Source organism: Eutrema salsugineum, unplaced genomic scaffold (assembly GCF_000478725.1).
Source record: "Eutrema salsugineum unplaced genomic scaffold, Eutsalg1_0 scaffold_17, whole genome shotgun sequence".
Taxonomy (NCBI): Eukaryota; Viridiplantae; Streptophyta; class Magnoliopsida; order Brassicales; family Brassicaceae; genus Eutrema; species Eutrema salsugineum.
Window position 1 is genome coordinate 1416842 of NW_006256852.1, and position 19204 is coordinate 1436045.

A 19204-nucleotide genomic window follows, 5' to 3' on the forward strand; every position below is an offset into this window, starting at 1 on the left:
TTTCGAAAATCAGTTCAATTATTTATATAAAAAATAAAATTATGTTTTCAAAATTTAAATTATTTTTTTTTAACGGGTTGGCCAAAAAATAGTTTAGTAAATTGTGAAATATACTAAGTAGACGGGTTTTTCCATTTTGACAATCCTATATATAATCATTGTTAACACATATTATATAAGTTATTAACTAAAAATGATAGTTTGATCTCTAATAAAATATTCACAATTATTTTTATTTTATGAATATATATATATATATATATATATATTAGATTTTAATCCATGTTGGTATGTATATAAGTATATATATATATTAATATCATATCACTTTCATATTTAAAAAAGCTACTAATAATTAAATCGCATAATAATATATATACAAGTAAATATCGGTTGTGTCATATTTATATAAGTATTGTTATCTAATTGTCACCAATTTTATTTATTCATATTTTTTGGTAAAGAACTTTTGTCACCAATTTAATTTAACAAAAAAATTAAATTAAATTTAAAGATAATTAAAAAAACATTACCCTGCATAATATGCGGGTTAATTCCTAGTCATATATACATTAGAGTATATTAAATAGATACATATTTATTTACGTATTCTGATATTTTTTTAAGTGTGTCAAAACATTTTTTATCATAAAACCTAAAACGGATGGAGTACCATTTATGAATTACCAATTTTAATTCTTATTTAGATACCGATTTATTTTTACTAACCTAGTTTATGATCTCCTCTCAAACAAACGTGCTTAATGTGTTTAGGGTTTGATCCCCTTAAAACGAAATATGGCATACATGAGATTTCATGATTAGTTTGTCGTTCGGCACATAAAACCAGATATCAAAAGTTTATTTACACAAAAAAAAAAAACAGATATGAAAATTAAAAGATACAATATATATTTAATTTAAATATAGCAAATATAACTATTTGATCATCATAAAAACATACAAATCGAGGCATTATTTTATTTCAACGTATCACAGCAAGCATATCTTGTTTCACACACACACACGTACACGTTACGTATTAAGGTCCAGATTGATTCATTCACACACATAAATATACTTAAACTACCCAACGAAAGGGGTTTGTGTGACAATGCCATAGTCATTGACAAGAACATAAACCCTATCGCAAACCACAACGGGCAAAACAATAGCATCTTCAGATATAATCTTAGCCGTCACTTTCGTATTCTCTTTATCAATTATCTCTTTTGCTTCTTCTCCTCTTCTCCCCACCAATTCAGGCCACGAGCTCTTCATCCCATCCCCAGCAGTGTCTATACATATACACACACCCATACATATTTATCACTAAATTATGAGATTCTGTTATCGATTTATCATAATCATGCATCATTTATGCTACACATACATGCATATAATATATGAATTATAAAACTTTATAATCGATTTATTATGTGTTAGAATATATCGGAGAGGTGAAATTAAGATTCTAGTCTTTAAATATTTGTTTACCGCATTCAATATTTATCTAATTACAAAATTGTAAATAATTTTAAATAGTTTTGAGACAGCTCTTTGGCTGCATATATATGTATATTGGTACTGTGTAAATATGTAATACCTGGGCACACGTCCGACATTTCTCTATTCTTTTTGGTTCTTTGAGTTCTCTCTCTTATCTTCTTTAAGGAGGTTTTGAGTTATGAAGATTGTACAAGAACCAAATGACTATTTATAGAAAACTTCTGATGGCTATTCTCTTTCTTTACAATATGTACACATGAAAAAAATTGAGAGAGAGAGAGAGAGAGCCAGATTCGTACGCTTTTGGGGTTTTACGTACGTACATTTGATCCAACGTGTGTGTGTTTTTATTTAAATTTTATATTGTCAAGAGTTTCACCTACTTTAGATACTAAGATACACGTCAGAGAGATATATATGGATATATGTCAAATGTTTGAACAATATTGGTGGCTCTAAAATGCAGTATATATAATATAATAACGTGTATATTATATTGTGTTATCTCCTAGCAGTCGTGTGTGGTTTGAATACAATATGTAGACCATAAGCTCTCATGAATGTAACGCGTATATTTCTGAAATAATTGTTGGCCGTTTTTGGCATAACATGAGTTCATTGAGTTGTAATATATATATATATATATATATAGATATATTGTCATAATGTAACATATTTTCCACAATCATACGGTTTTTTTCCACACAATAAATATTGTAATGTTTGTTAAAACTCTTTTAGTTTATTGTTTCTTATTTTATTTTGTATACTTATATTACATCATAAAGTCTTTCATCTACAAAATTGAATAAAAATGCATAGAATAACTATGTCATATGCGTATCTTTTGTGTTTTTTTTTTTCATTTCCTTTTCCTTTACTTTGTGCATTTTTGGTGAAAAAAAAACACTTGAATCTGACCAAAAACAAAGAAAAGGACATTTGAATAGTTCAAATGGCCTTTTATTCGTCATCTTTATATATATAAATAAGATTAAAAATGCATATGGCCACTCCTTTAAACCCAAAACCTCAGTGTCCGTTCAATGGCCTGAAGTCTCTGTAGCCGTTGATTCCAGCTGATAAATTCGGGTTTAGTGAATCTAAGTCAAAGTAAGAGTAATTACTAGCTGCTGCTGATGCTGCATCGTCTTGGTTCCTCATAGCGAGTAAAGACAAGTCCATTCGCCATTTGCCATTGCGTTTGTGTCAAACCATTCCCATACGGCGAAGAAGAAGAAGATGAATGTAACAAGTATTCACCACCGTAAGATTGGTGAAATCCATCGTCGCTGTAACTCCTCGACCTGCCTGAGATACCAAGATCCGCACCGTCATGTATGAGTACATGTTGAACCATTGTGGTACACAGTATACACTGGTGCCCATGAAACCACCGTGTCCGTCTTCAAGCAGATCATTGATGATATCGAGGTGAGGGAACTCATCAGTCATCAGACTATGTGTCGTTCTTGTAGGCCGGATGCTTGTAGTTAGGGGTGTGGTGTTGTAAGGGTTCATCCCATGATTCCTGTTGATAGTTGTTGTTGGTATTTCTCTGCTTGAACTCAAACCGGTCCACAAGAGTCCACTAGAGGAAATATCCCACGAGCCAGCTTGGCTAGTAAAGCCAGGTTGATTAGATACTGAGATAGGAGACGGATGTGAGTAAAGGGAAAATGCGCTTTTTCCCGTCAATTGAGAGTTTAAATGGTTGAACCCAGATGAACCAATTATGGCATGTTTATAGGATTGAGGAGTGTATGTTTGGCTATGTGTCAGCGAACCTATACGGCCTGTTGAGCTCATTGAACGAGCAAAGGAGGTTGTTGAGGTTTGAACAGCAGAGATTACAGGTGGAGCTTGCTTTGAAGGGATTATAGGAGCACTCAAAGGCCTTAACATAGAAGGAGCTGCTGGTTGTGCCGTGGGTTTTGGAGAAGCGGTTTTCTGTACATCGGATCTAGGAGCCACAGTTTGCAACTGAATATCTCGAGATGGTGATGCTTGATCTGATGAAGGTGATCTAGCAGATATTGGTCTCCTGTTTGGAACAGAATCTACATAATTTGAAACACCGTTTTTCTCCGATTTTGCTTGCGCTACAGATGTGAGATTCCAGGGAGCAGCTCTGGGCGAGATAAGTATAACAGGGCTTTTCTCTTGCGTCTGAACTGTGCTGTGATCCTGAAAATTGGATAAAATATTGTCATTCAATGTTGATGTGCATATCATGTGGCTCTCCCTTTTTATGGTTATCTTCTAATTTCAAGTATTAAAATTTTAAACGTATGTGTGAACCACCTTGCTAATAGGATTACGCTCCACACGCCTCTCTGGTTCCTGGACGTTGGAGATAACCACGTCAGCTTCACCAACTCTACGTACCTTAGAAGCATGGCTTTGGTTCTTCGGATTAGATGTGTGTCTTGAAGGTTGGTCCTCTGTTTCACTGGCTAAACTTTTGGCATCAGAGAAGCATGGCTTTGGTTCTGAAGGCAGATCACAAGCCATGTTTAGATATACAACAAACAAAAGAAACAAAGTAAGTTGCCAAAAAAAGATCTTACTTACTTGCTAAGCCATTTGTGGCTTCGGCAGTTTAATACATTTCCTTTGTACGACCCATTGGCTACATTTTATCAGATCGAGTCATTAGAACAAGTTGAGGAACTATCATCTATTGTGTAGAGACACTTTCTTTCTGCAACTCCATTAGGTATAGATATGGAACTGCCTCTTCCCCTGTTAGTGTCTCCTAAAGAAAGAGGATAAATCTCTGAGGCATCTTTTTCCCAATGAACATGGCTGCTCTCTCTTTCTTCTGAATCAAGGTAATGAATATCAGCTGAACTATCTACTGAATCAGAAACATCAGACACATCTACAAGTGTGTCGGGTTTCTCAGCTGACGGTTCTGCTTTCGCTCTCACACATTCCTCTTTCTCTAGATCCCTTTCTTCAGTTTGGGATCTTACCTTCACTTCTTTCCTTTTCTCCTTTCCTCTATTTTTGTTCTTTTTCTGTTTCGCCTATATAATACCAAACAAATAAGAATCTTCGTTAGCACCTCAACAAGTTGTTTTAAGGCCATTATATACTTTGGAAGTAACAGAAGTGTAAGGACCTGTTTCTTCTTAGATTTTTTTCTCTTTTTCTGCTGCTTTTCTTTTCGACTTCTGTTCGCTTTCTGCTAGCCACTCTTCCTTTTGTTTGCGAATAAGTTCTTCTTGTCTTTTCCATGCAATAGCTTCTTGGTATGCAACACTAATTTTGTTGCTGCTTTTCTCAGAAAGATCACAGTACGATACATGAGATACAGCTAAAAACACAAAGACACAACAGTACCAGAAGACCAGAAATACAAAACAAACACTATCAGCGGTTTCAGAATGAGATATTTCACGCGTGTTTGAGGTTGTAAACAAAGTATGCGCTTGCTTACTAATTGATTTGTATGGAAATTTCAAACCTAGAGAAAAATTATGACATATTACCTGAAGATATGTGCAAGAACAAATATCTTCACAGTCTGTCTACCCAACTCAGTTAAACGCTTCTCATCACGCTCTATGGCTTCTGTCCTGTATTCCACGACATTCCCATCCTAGATTCGAATGGTAGAATAGAAAAACATACACAAGTAACGTCAATTTGACATGGAGACAAGTGCTCATGCTTTAAACACTTTTACATGGATAATAAAAATCAAAATGCACCACCGCAACGATAGATAATACACCATGAATTCAATCAGTACAATACATAACATATGAAACTAACCTTGGTACGGTTTTGAGGATCCTTTTCCTCTTTTAGAGGCAATGGCTCCAGAACAGCCTTCTCTATGAGTACTAGCACATCATCAACTAATACAAACATATCTTTCTCCACGCTAACAAATGGAGCTGGCAATTCTTCGGTATCCAACAGTCTCGGCCTACTTTTCTTGTTCTTAGTTTGGCCTTCAAGAGCCTTCAAACCACTATACAAGGAATCCATCACCAAAGTGGATGTCACTTCCTTCTCGATGAAAAGTGTTTTACAACCATTTTTAAAATAACATCCATTTTCTCCTGGGACATCTGACACCTTAAATTCTGGTTCAACCCTACCCAGAAGGTAGCAAAACTGCACAAAGAATAACAATACATTCCGTCTATGCATATTGCTGAAACTTTGAGGGAAAATATCAAGAAATAAGAAAGGAAAAGTTCAGAACTACACCAGACTAAAGTAAATCCAAGGCCTCCGCCACAACAGCTATTCAAAATTTCATTCTCGAATCTGAGGAAATGAGTGTAAATGTGGAATACTTTTTCCATTTTGCCATCCTGTAAAAACCTACCAAGCTTGCTTCTTTTCTCTTCTAGAAATCGCCCGCAACTTTGCTCTACATTTGACATATATACCCTAACAAGTTCCTTCCTATACTGACAAAAAAGGCAGCGAAAAGGTCGGTCCACCCTCTCTCTGCAAGAATTAATTAACAAGAGTTATCCACAATGCAGAGAAAAAAAAACAATTAAGCCTAAATGATGTTGCTATGTGTATGGTTGGGAAAGTTTTAAACATGTGGATGTATGTTAATGACAATGTATGACACATGACTTTAGGTAAACTCAATCTTGCATTTACCTGATCCCTGAACTTGAGCCTTGATTATAAGAAAGTCGGAATCACTTATAAACCCATCCTGCAATTTAGGTAACTCTATAAACTTTTTTCCATCCCCAATCATGCTCTTTCTTCCAAAACCGGTGTAATGTATCTGCAAGAAATTAATATGTTCAGTTTGTCCTTGTAATGGGATGGAGACCAACTAAAAGATGCAAAAGGTTACATGAATGCTTCGATTTCTTTGGATATTTGTTCACAACAGCTATTGTAAATTGCGCAAAATGACTCCAGCCAGTCTCAAAGATAACATAGGAACCTAAATTATAACGTTTCCAAGTCGAGAGAGGGATGCTAAAAACAGACAACAAGCAAATAACAATACTTCACCTGGAAGAAGTTTATCATGGTTTGCAATACATAGAAACAAAGAGAGATGGTTGCAAACATCACACCCTTGTGGATAGATTAGAATATATACCTGCCATGAGATGATATGAAACTTTTTGTTAATATATTAGCATGCATAAGGAAAAAAAATATATATAACTAGGTTTAGTAATGACAAAATTTCAATATTATTATCATGATGACTGATTGAATAGGCTTCCGAGAGCCCATATATATGGAAGGAGAAAAAATAGATATCATTTACCATTTGTAACCCCCAACTTCAAAAACATCGCCACGTAGCTCCTATTTGTTGATTTCTGAAAATTTCTAAATCTCCCATGTATCTTTCCAATATATTTAGAAGGTTTTAAACCTAAGAAATAACAAATATGTCGACTAAAACGCCACCAGACACACATGGTAATACCACAAAAAGCCAAGACAAAAAACGCTAGTCTTATTCGAGAATATAGCATTTAAAGAACGCTAGTCTTATTCGTTTTCATGCAGCTAAACAACATTCATGAAAACCAAATCATCATCATCATCATTGGCGAGTCTCATTGGAGACTATAACATTTAAAGCATAAAGAGACTCGTTTTCAAGCAGCTAAACAACATTCACAAAACCTAAACATGCAGAAGAAAAAACAACTTACCAAAATCAACATCATCATCAATGGCGAGTCTCATTAGAGAATATAACATTTAAAGAATAAAGAGACTCGTTTTCATGCAGTTAAACAACATTCACGAAAACCTAAACATGCAAAAGAAAAAACAACTTACCAAAATTAACATCATCATCAATGGTGAGTCTATTTCGAGAATATAACATTTCAAGAAGAAAGAACCCGTTTTCATGCAGCTAAACAACATTCATATAAACATAAACATGCATACAAAAAAATAACATACCAAAATCATCATCATCAATCATCAATGGAGTCTATGTCGAGAATATAACATCTCAAGAAGAAAAAACATGCAGGTAAACAACATTCATGTAAACCTAAACATGCTTCAAGAAAAAACAACATACCAAAATCATCATCATCACCAGTGTCCCAGTACACTGGCGATGTCGAAGGAGTCCCATTCTCCACTTGATCAGACGAGCGCCACTCCGCGAGTGCTTCTTCTGATTGACTTCTTCTTCCATTTGATAAATTCTCATCCACTGATGTCCCTGCTCTAGAATCTTCATTAGTAGTCTCGGACATTCCTCTAAAAGCTTATCTCTCTCTTTCAAACTACAAAAATTAAACGATTTGAGCATATAAATTAGAACCTAAAGTAGTCTAAAACAATGGCTATGATCAAATTGTCAAAACTATACTATTTAGAAACTGACGAATTAACAAATGAACAACAAGCTCAAAATATTTTCCCAGATTAAGATAATCAAATGAATGGATTATAGCTTTTACAGTCTAAATACATTGAAAAATTTTAAATAAAAAAAAAATTCATGGCTCAAATCAATACACCAAAACCCTCTCAGCATCAAATTAAGCAATGAGAATGAGAAGAAACCCTAAAACCAATCTTAGAAACATCGAAATGCAATAGGACCAATCAATTCACAATACACTATCAGCTAACTCTCCAGGATTACAATTAATTGCGAGAAAACGTGAAAATACAAAAAAAAAAAATTTAGGAAAAAGAACAAAAAAACTTGGAATAAATCAGCAATCGAAAAACCAAAAAACACACAAACTAAAACCAGGATTGAAAAATCGGAAACCTAAGCAGCCTCGGAAAATCCGAATAGTAAGGGAAGCGAGATTAAAGAGACGTAAACGAAGAAGCTGTATAGATCAAAACGCAAGCCTGAGATGGTGGAAGAAAGAGTAGAAAGTTTAATCGCTGAATGGATTAATGGCAGCTCCTGAAGCGTTTTTCTAGAGAGACGAAAGAGAGAGAGATGGAGAGGTCGTAAGAAAGAAGAAAAACACAGCGAAAGAGAAGAGAAAAAAACCTTATTTTATTAAAAAACAAAAAATCATTTAATAAGTTTTATGACATAATAATATATGTATAACGTTCATGTTTCATTTTTTCTCCATTTGTTAGCACTAGGAGTAAGACATGAAAACCAAATGGCAAAAAACAAAAACTAGTGTTGGGGTCGGTTTCCACCCTCAAACCCACTTCTAAAAAGACTAAGTGGTTGAGATATTATGTCTAGCTATGTCTGATCCAATCTGGGCTTCCTTTTTGATGGGCCGAGCTCTGTTGAGGTACAAGTTGGGCCGAGCTGCGAGAAAGAGCAAGTTGGGCCGAGCTGCGAGAAAGAGTAAGTGGGCCGAGCCCTGTTGAGGTGTGAATTGGGTCGAGCCGCGGGAAAGAGCAAGTGGGCCGAGCTGAAAAGAAAATGGAGGGTGAGCTGCATCGCAAGACGTGTGGGCCGAGCTGATTGATGTTTGATGGCTAACAAGACCAACCGCGGAGGATGAAGCCCGTCCGAAAATCCTAGGCGAAATGTTAAGGCGGCGGCCCGCGAGGCGATAAAAAAATATTCCGAAAATCTCTCCCGAGATTCTCGGCTAGGCAGTTCATAGACTCTGTATAAATAGTCGCTGCAAACAATTCATTATGTAACTTTTCACAACTCGAGAGCAATAAGACTTAAACAATTTTTCAGTAAAAAACCTTCTTTTGATCTTACTGTTCTTGCGATAAACTCTAGAAATTTTGGATCCCTTAAATTTTCCTTCACAAATTTTTGGTTGTGCGAGTTTTGGCTCACACAATTTGGCGCCGACTGTGGGGAACTCGAAATTTTCTTACTCAATATCGTCAAGAGCTTGAGATCCGAAACAAATGACAACCGACGCACCCAGAGATGACAACAGCAACGACCACAACACGGAGAAGGATGCTCCCCAAGCGAACGGGATGACAACCACTGAAACTCAGGACAAGATGAGGAGCATGCTGTCCACCATGATGAAGAATATCGAGGAGTAGGACAAGTTAAACGAGGCGATCGCAGAGAGACTCGACGCAATAAAGGCTGAAAGACAGCAACCGACTTGGAGAGCCAGGATCTCCAATCCGACAGATGGAGTCAGGAGACGCTTCGACTTCTCGACGCCTGCATGAGCATCCAGTAGCGGCACAAGAAATCCCATGGCTCCACCAATATTTTGTCCCCTCAACGAACAAATTCCAGCAGCAACCCGAGGTGATGAGGAGGAAAACGACATGAACGACGTGGACGCCCAGCAGAGCGACTGTACCAGAAACTCACAGCAAAACGGCTCAGCTCGGTGGATAGGTCAAGAAGAGCTCATCTCGACGCTTAATGGCATCCAAACTGATGGAGTCACCAACCCGACCCGCGATAACGATTCAACTGAAGAAGAAGAGAACCTCCAATGGGTCGAGCAGGCGGAGTACAAAGACGACCCGAGGAGAGAAGAACAGGAGAGACCTCTTCCACCTAGGAGAATGAACCGCACGCAAACCAAAGAGATGGAAGAGCTCCGAGCCTCCATGGCTCGGACAATTGCAGAAATTCGCACCATAAAATCTCAGGTGCATAACACAATAAGCATCGCGCCAGAGATCGATTGGATGCTTGAAGAAATCCAGAGGACTCCGTTTATGACGAGGATCACGGAGGTTAGGATCCTCGAGCCCAGGAAAGCCAAGATCCCTTTCTATGAAGGAACCACCGACCCGAAAGCTCATATCACGGCGTTCCGCGTAACAATGGGACGAGCTTTCACGAGGAACTCTGCCAAGCTAACCGAGCAAGAAAAAGACGCTGGTTATTGTCTGCTGTTCGTAGAGCTTCTCAAAGGGGCCGCACTAAAATGATTCTCAAGGCAAGAACGTAATTCGATCAACAGTTTCCAGCAGCTTCTCCGCCTTGTTCTTGAAGCAGTATTCGATGTTCATGGATCAAGGCACCTCCGACGCCGATCTATGGACGTTATCTCAAGGACCTAACGAACCTTTTTAGGATTACATGGCAAGGTTCAAAGCTGTTGTGTCTAAAGTAGAAGGAATAAGTGACAAGACCGCTCTTGAAGCCCTAAAGCGATCTATGTGGTACAAATCGGAGTTTCAACGGGAGATGGCGCTGAACACACCGCAAACAATCCAGGACGGTCTGCATCGATCATCGGACTTTGTCGTGAATAAGGAAGAAATAAAGAATTTAGACAAGCAATACGAAGCGACAAAAAGAACAATCTGGAGCTCGATTTTAACTTCAGATCTGAAGAAATACTATCACTAAGGATACACCACGACCAACGTGAACTACGGGATGACTTGATCCCTGCAAAAGGTACGTAGGCAGCCTATCTTCGGACGATTTCAGCTCTCCCCCCCCTCCCTCTTAAAAAGGGGGGGAGTGGGTACGTTTACATTTATACTTACACCATTTTTAAATTTTTTAGATCGTCGAGTCAGCTATCTCTAGGCTTATTTTCACCTCGGCTAGTTTTTCATTCACTTGTTTTCATTTCGGCTACTCTCTTATTCACTTGTTTTACGTCGGCTAGACTTTTACTTGTCTTACAAATTGCTTTATTGATCTCGCATTGCTTCAGCAAAATTCTTGCTCTTTACCATTTCCCTTCGGTATCCAAACACCGAACACCTCGTCTCGTTGCTGGCCACAACGAGACAACAAACACAAAGTTTTCTAAACAGACTTTTATCACCTTTCCTAGGACGAGGGTGCAAATTACATCTTCTATGGATAAAAATTAAGCGCGCTATACAAATTTCAGACCAAAAACGTATCGGTCGCTACAACTCACTATCGCACACGAGATTATAAATCGAGACCACATCGTTTTCTCTAAAACCGAAGTGAACTCTTAAAACCCGGAAAAACACACTCACCCTCTCGAGAACGCTGGTCTATAGTCATATTCCAAAGAGAACACTATATCCTCTTGAACTTTCGCCTCGACAATGAGAAACCCTGGCCTAACGCCTCGGCAAGAAAAAACAGGCTCAAGCTAAACACTTTGGCTGCAACGCCCGACTCTTCCTCACGAACGATCAGTCTCTCAAAGAGAACAAGGCCTATAAAACACGTCACTTACTTGACAATTGCTTCAGCATTATTCGGAGATCCTTTCTAAAAACAATCAAAAACAGCTCACCTCAATGAGGACCTCTCTCAGAGATAGAATGGATAAATCTCAACGAACAACCCGAAATCATCTCTGGTTAATAAAAAAAACAAAACGCCTCGTTGTTATACACGGATCGGCATCATCTAATAAAAAAACCTCTTCGTTATCATTAAACACGGCTCGGCATCATCTAATGAAAACACCTCGTCGTTATCATTATACACGACTCGGCGAAAACACTTCGTCGTTATCATTATACACGACTCTGCAAAAATGCCTCGTCATTATCATTATACACGACTCAACAAAATGCCTCATCTTTATCATTATACACGACTTGGCGAAAACGCCTCGTCAATATCATTATCCACGACGAGGCAAACACGCCTCGTTATCATTATACTCGACTCGGCGTCATTTAAACGAAAATGCCTCGTCGTAATCATTAAACACGGCTGGACATCGTCTAATGAAAATGCCTCGTTGTTATCATTAAACACGGCTAATGAAAACACCTCGTCGTTATCATTATACACGACTCAACAAAAATGCCTCGTTGTTATCATTAAACATGACTTGATGTCATCTAAGCGAAAACACCTCGTCGTTATCATTAAACACGGCTCGGCGTCATCTAAGCGAAGATGCCTCGCCGTTATCATTAAACACGACTTGCCGTCAATTAAACAAAAATACCTCGTCGTTATCACTGCACATGGCTCGGCGTCGTCTAAGCAAAAACGCCTCATCGTTATCATTAAACACGGCTCGACATCATCTAAACAAAGATGCCTCGTCGTTGATGCTCGAAACAGCTCACCCAAGAGAGAAGGCCATCGCATCCCTAGTTCAGCTCGGCTGTCATGCTCTCAATCATCAGCTCATCGCTTAGGCATCACCTGCCTTGTCGCTTAGGCATCACCTGCCTTGTCGCCTAGGCATTATCACGGCTCGTCGCCTAGGCATCATCTTACCTCGTCGCCTTCATCTTGCCTTTTTGCCTAGATATCATCTTGCCTCATCGGCTAGGCGTCATCTTGTATCGTCGACTAGCCATCATCGGCTCATCGCATAGGCATCATCTTTCCTTTTGCCTAGGCATCATCTCGGCTTGTTGGCTAGGCGTCATCTTGTATCATCACGTAGCCATCATCGGCTCGTCGGCTAAGCGTCATCTTGTATCATCACGTAGACATCATCGGCTCGTCGCCTAGGCATCATCTTGCCTCTTCACCTAGGCATCCCATTTCCTTGTCGCCTAGCCATCATCTCGGCTCGTCGGCTAGGCACACTCTTGCCTTGTCGCCTAGCCATCATATCGGCTCGTCAGCTATGCATCATCCTTTATCATCGTGTAGCCATCATTGGCTTGTCGCTTAAGCCTAACCTCGCCTTGTCGGTTAGGCATAAACTAGCCTTGTCGCTTAGGCATTACCTCGCCTTGCCATTAGGCATTATGTCAGCTCGTCGCCTAGATATTATCTTGGCTTGTCGCCTAAACATCAACTTGCCTCCTCGCCTAGGCATCACCTCGCCACATCGTCTAGGCACTATCTCGCCTTGTCGCCTAGGCATCTGCACACCACAGCACTATGGGCACCTCGTCATTAAGAACGGCTCGGTATTGTCAAGCAAAACGCCTCTCCCTTAACTCATTCAAAACACCTCGCCACAGTGCCTCATGAGAGCGCATCGGCCAATATATATAAAAAAAAACAAAACAACAAAAGAAACATGAAACCAGTGAGCCTCAAAGACTTTGCAGTTTCTTTACGGTTCAGCAGCACCTACACATGAGCTACTTCGTAACGGCTCAGATCGATGGCTAAACTTGTAACAGACCTCGTCATCTTTGTCTTCAAAGCTAACGAGCTGAGGGGCTAACTGTTGGGGTCGGTTTCCACCCTCAACAAGTTTACCCACTTCTAAAAGGACTAAGTGTTTGAGATATTATGTCTAGCTATGTCTGATCCGAGCTGGGCTTCCTTTTTGATGGGCCGAGCTCTGTTGAGGTGCAGGTTGGGCCGAGCCGCGAGAAAGAGCAAGTGGGCCGAGCCCTGTTGAGGTGTGAGTTGGGTCGAGCCGCGGGAAAGAGCAAGGGGGCCGAGCTGAAAAGAAAATGGAGGGTGAGCTGCATCGCAAGACGTGTGGGCCGAGCTGATTGATGTTCGATGGCTAACAGACCTAGCCGCGGAGGATGAAGCCCGTCCAAAAACCCTAGGCGAAATGTTAAGACGGCGGCCGCACGAGGCGATAAGAAAATATTTTAAAAATCTCTCCCGAGATTCTCGGCTAGGCGGTTCATAGACTCTGTATAAATAGTCACTGTAAATAATTTATTATGTAACTTTTCACAACTCGAGAGCAATAAGATTTAAACACTTTTCCAGCAAAAAACCTTCTTTTGATCTTACTGTTCTTGCGATAAACCTTAGAAATTTCGGATCCCTCAAGTTTTCATTTACAAATTTTTGGTTGTGCAAGTTTTGGCTCACACAACTAGTAGTTTTTCGTTATTTGTTAATATCATCATTTACGTTTTCAAAAATCATTCATAACTTATTTTCCAAGAAAAACTAAACAACGGTTGTCTAAGGAACTAATTAAAGCAAAGAGATTTTAAATTTGTTATATACAAAATATTATTTTTCACTTATTTTTAAATTATTTAAAAATAGACCCACGTTATTTATATATAAAGAATTAATAATTTGAAGAAAGTTCAATACTTAACTTTGATAAATATGAAAACCGTAAGATATGCAAATGGCAAGAAAATAACTGAGATTACTGGAATTTGGAAACAATCTATGGCAACAAACTCTGTAGGAGGAGAATGTTAAAAGACATACAATTGCAGGAAAATTTATGGTAGTCTATTAGTGAAAATGGTGCTATTTTGGATTAGGTTATATAGATTTGAAATTGGTATTTGTTAAATTTAAGGATGCTTTAATGAATACAAAAAGTTGTTCTTATATCTAAAAAATACAGCCAAATGGCAAAACAAATCTAGTTATTTTTCCTGGTCCAAATAAGTAATTAAAGGAAGATATATTAAATTTTAACTTAAACATATATTTTGTCATTTAGTTTTTAAAAATTTAGAAATAAAACTTAAACAAATCACGTGGAAATTATCATAAAAGAGTATTTATCATTTGTTTTTTATATATGTATAGTTAAAAGAGTATTTAGCTAATCATAAAAGAGTACTTAACATTTGTTATTTATATATAAGTAGGTAATAGTCAGCATGATAGGCAGATTTATGTGATGTATATAATAGATTTAAACTCTAAATCAAAGTTATTTGAACAATCAAATAAAATAAATATTGGAATTTTAATTTGAAGATGTTTTACTTGTTAAAATCATTCTGTAAATCACATATGAAATTTTTTACATGTAAATATTTATAACTTTTAACCCTTTTTTTTATTGATTAGGAGGTTCTGATCTCAAAAGTATGTATATTCTTTAGAACGTGGTTTCAAGTAGGGCTGGAATTATTATCCGGTATCCGAGATACGATTTGGGATCCGCTCCAATCTACTACAAAAAATTTGGATATTCGAAAGGATCAGATTTAGATAGTAAAATCTTATATCCGTCAAAACTGGATCCGGATCCGGATAGTTAAATTATAAGGTCTGGATATCTTTAACCTCTAAATATATTAAAAATTATATTTTATTAGTTTTTAGTTTTTTAATTTTTTTTTCCGGATCTAGATATCCGCAAATATCTTAATATTTAGGTGAATATCCGAAATCCGGATATCCAGACATCCCGAATACGGATCTGGATAATTAAAACTCAGATTCGGCGGATCCATATAAAGATCTGGATATCCGCTCCGTTCCAAGGCTAGTTTAAATTACGTTAACTAACTCTTTTTGGAGAGCAGATCCCAATGTGCATCAAATCCGTGACTTTGAATATACTATTAAACTTTAAACAAAGTCAAATACCTAACGTACAATAAAGCAGAAATTATAAGATCTGCAAAAGATTAAAGAATAGATGGAATGACTGAAAAATGTTTGTCTGCGAACTATGTAAGAGGAGAATATTTGATGAGAAACAACTGCAGGCAAGTTTCTGGTATTGTTACGAAAAACGATGCTATTTTGGATTGGTTTAATTTTTCAGACAAGTTTCTGGTAGTGTAATAGTAACAGAATTTAAACTGTTAGCTGTTAAATTTAGGGATAAGGTAATGTCTATTTTTTTTTGTTAAAAAGGGATAAGTTAATGTCTTAGTAAGTAGGGTTGACGACCTATTTCCCCCCAATAACTATGATATATTAACAAATCCCCCCCAAAGTTTAATCTTCATCTTATATCTTCCTAATTAAAACTTATCAACCTAAAAACCCCTAAAAAGAAACTATCGAACAGATTTCCCCCCGAAATAGAAGTTGAAAACTAATAACCCCCCAAGCCGTAAACTAACTCGGTTTAGTGTTTACCGAAGAATGCTTTACCAATTTAAAAATATGTTTAACCAAATTTTAACTCGATTATAAAAAATTAACCAGATTATGACCCGATTAAAAGAGTAAACCAGAATAAACCCGAATTAAGGAAATCAAACCCTAATCTCCAAAATCAGAGAAATTCCCAAATGGATTTCCCAATTTTGAAGAATCCTAAACGATTCCCCAAATCGATTTCTCAGCATCTGAACCTCTAATCCCGATTTCTTCACGAGGTTTAGTTTACTCTCCCTCCCTCTCTTCTGCGTTTTCGATTCGAACCAGGCATGAACTTCTATTCCCGATTTTGATGCCTGCTTTCTCACTTTCATTTATCGATACTGGAACATGCTAAACCATTCTACCAATGCTGAACATTTGGCTCGCGATTTTAACCTGCTTAATCCTGAATTCGTGTTTGAACATAATATTTTGATGGCCTGCTTCCTCACTTTCATGTGGCTCACGATTTTGAACATGCTAATCCTGTTTTCGATTTTGAACCATCAGTCACTCACCTGCTAATCCTGATTTCTTCATGTTTTTTCTCTTTGTAGACAATGTCGATAGTGCCTGCATTTGAGCCATTGTTTCCTTCTGATTCTGATGTTGATTCCGACGGTGAAGACAAAAGAGAACGGAATAACTATAACGTCGAGGAAGTGGTATCTCAGTTCAGGGATGAGTCTCCCATCAGGCATAATGATTATCCTGAAACTGACTTTGATGAAGGAGATGAAGTGAAACGGACAGCTAAGAGACGCAACAACATCCCGAGAGGTAATGGAAACTTGTACTTTGGACAAGTTTTCATGAATGGCATTGCTTTTAAAGAGGCTGTTCTGGATCATGCTCTAAAAACTGGTCGGAACATAAGGCAGAAGAAGTATGATAAAAACAAGCTTAGCTTCAGTTGTGAAGGTATAGGTTGTTCATGGCACATAAATTGCTCCATATCTGGAAAGACTAGTCGGTGGCAGGTTACAGTCTTTAAAGAACCTCATACATGTGTTCCTAATGGGGTTTGCACAATGCTAAAAGTCCCACAAATTGCCCGGTTGTTTGTTGACAAGATCAGAGAAGAGCCAGAGTACTACATGCCAATGAAGATTGAAGAAATGGTTATGGAGAAATGGAAGATTTCTGTGACAAGGCCTCAGTGCCAACATGCTAGGATTAAAGCGTTGCGGTGCATTGATAGGGAATATGCAGAGCAGTTTTCAAGGCTTCGAGACTATAAGGCTGAGATAGAAGAGACAAACCCTGGATCATCTGTGGAGGTCGATTGTGTGAGAAATGAAGCTGGACAAGATGTATTCCAAAGGTTTTATGTCTGTTTCAATGTTCTTAGAAGAACATGGAAAGAAACTTGTAGGCCTCTCATAGGAGTTGATGGTTGTTTCCTGAAATCTGTTCAGAAAGGTGAGCTATTTGTTGCTATGGGACGAGATGCTGATAATGCAATTTATCCAATTGCATGGGCTGTAGTTCAGAAGGAAAACACAGATAATTGGCAGTGGTTCTTCACGAAGATCAAAGCTGATTTAGGACTTGAAGATGGCGATGGATATGTGTTGGTCTCTGATCGTCAGAAGGTAAACTTATTTTTTTTTCACACTTGTTTATAATGCACCGATAATTGATGCTCGTTTATGTTCATTTTTTTGTACTTATGATTTTTATAGGGTTTGATCAATGTTGTTATGCAAGTGCTCCCAAAAATTGAGCATAGAATGTGTGTGAGACACATCTATATGAATGTGAAGTCTCGGCACAGTAAAATGCCAGAGCTGAAGACCTACATATGGCGGCTAGCACAAAGCTACAATGAGGCTGATTTCAGAATAAATTTGAGGAAGATAGAAGATTGGGATGCACGTGTTTATGCCGATATAAAGAAATCAAAACCAGAAACTTGGTGCAGGGCATTCTATAAGTTTGGACCATATTGTGAAGATGTGGAAAATAACTCCACAGAATCATTTAACAACTCTATAGGTATGGTTTGTTTTATATATCTGTTTATATCTGTTTTTTGTTCATATATCTGTTTTCTTTGTAAAAATATCTGTTTTTTTTTCAGGTAAAGCCAGAGATAAGGCTTTGGTTCCTATGTTAGAGGCCATAGCACGACTTGCAATGGTGCGCATAGCCAAAAGAGATATCAAAGCAACTAAACATGAAGGCGTTTGTACACCTTATGTGATTGATTATCTGGCTGAGTTGCATGAGAAAGCTTCAGAATGCTTTATCAAACCATCCACAAACAGGATGTATGAGGCTAAACTAAACGGATGCTCTCATTATGTGAATTTGGCGCATTGGACTTGTAGCTGTAAACGATGGGATATCACAGGCATTCCATGTGAACATGCATATGGAGTGATGCTGCGCAAAGGACTTGAGGCTCAGGACTACGTTTGCCACTGGTTTAGGACAACTACGTGGAGGAGGAATTACACTGATGAGATTGTTCCAATCAGAGGTGCGAAGTTTTGGCCAAACACAGATGAGCCATCGATAATTCAACCTGAAGTGCCAGATATGCCTGGCCGTCAGAAGGTAACTAAGGCAGATAAAAAAAGGAAGAAAGATAAGAACGAGTCTCCAGTGAAGAAGGCAAACAAATTGTTGAAAAGGGTTATGCATTGTAAAATTTGTGGTGAAGCTAATCATAACTCGCGGTTCCACAAGAAAAAGCCAAAAACGGTTTGTGTTTTCTTTATGTGCTTATTGCTTATTCTTGTGAATGGGTTTGTACTTATTGCTTCTTGTTTTGTCATTTTTCAGAATGCAGCATCATCTCAGGCTGAAGCATCATCTCAGGTTGAAGTATCTCAAGGAGTTACCACTCAGATTTGAGCTATTTTTTTTCACTCATGTGTTGCCTCTTTTTTTTTTTAATTTCTCATTAGAATGATTATTAGACCAGTTTTATGGTCTATTAAAAGACTTGTAAGACCTGTTTTATGGTTCTTAGAAGTACTTAGCAACTAATGGTATCTGTACGATGGTTCATTTTTTTTTTGGTTTAGTCATCAATGGTTTTTATTTATTTTTTGTCCTTATATTGTCAATTTACAGTCAGTAATCTGT

General features: G+C 37.8%; 3 protein-coding genes across 3 annotated transcripts; 1 reads left to right on the plus strand and 2 right to left on the minus strand.

Moving 5' to 3' along the window:
- Positions 1-953: 953 nt before the first annotated feature.
- Positions 954-1790, minus strand: LOC18020518 (proteinase inhibitor). The gene is made up of 2 exons (XM_006403160.2): positions 1607-1790; positions 954-1298 (listed from the first exon to the last, which is right to left on the minus strand). The coding sequence occupies exons 1-2, from the start codon at positions 1623-1625 to the stop codon at positions 1087-1089; spliced, it is 231 nt and encodes a 76-aa protein (XP_006403223.1). The 5' UTR covers positions 1626-1790; the 3' UTR covers positions 954-1086.
- A 508-nt stretch (positions 1791-2298) lies between these two features.
- On the minus strand, positions 2299-8497 carry LOC18020519 (TNF receptor-associated factor homolog 1a). Its single transcript, XM_024157360.1, is given in 16 exon segments — positions 2299-2694; positions 2696-2850; positions 2853-3696; positions 3814-4013; positions 4091-4541; positions 4637-4657; positions 4659-4788; positions 5007-5116; positions 5293-5549; positions 5552-5982; positions 6132-6235; positions 6237-6280; positions 6353-6425; positions 6512-6604; positions 6781-6892; positions 7558-8497. Coding segments are annotated over 16 exon segments (3363 nt in total). The 5' UTR covers positions 7743-8497; the 3' UTR covers positions 2299-2541.
- Positions 8498-16668: 8171 nt separating this feature from the next.
- On the plus strand, positions 16669-18970 carry LOC112087606. The gene is made up of 4 exons (XM_024157553.1): positions 16669-17703; positions 17794-18106; positions 18192-18817; positions 18899-18970. The coding sequence occupies exons 1-4, from the start codon at positions 16669-16671 to the stop codon at positions 18968-18970; spliced, it is 2046 nt and encodes a 681-aa protein (XP_024013321.1).
- The last annotated feature ends 234 nt before the right edge of the window (positions 18971-19204 follow it).

Excerpts from the sequence above, each read along its gene's own strand:
- LOC112087606 (XM_024157553.1), top strand. The coding sequence starts at position 16,669 with ATGTCGATAGTGCCTGCATTTGAGCCATTGTTTCCTTCTGATTCTGAT. Across the intron at positions 17,704-17,793 it reads TGGTCTCTGATCGTCAGAAG|GGTTTGATCAATGTTGTTAT; the intron begins GTAAACTTATTT and ends TGATTTTTATAG. Across the intron at positions 18,818-18,898 it reads ACAAGAAAAAGCCAAAAACG|AATGCAGCATCATCTCAGGC; the intron begins GTTTGTGTTTTC and ends GTCATTTTTCAG.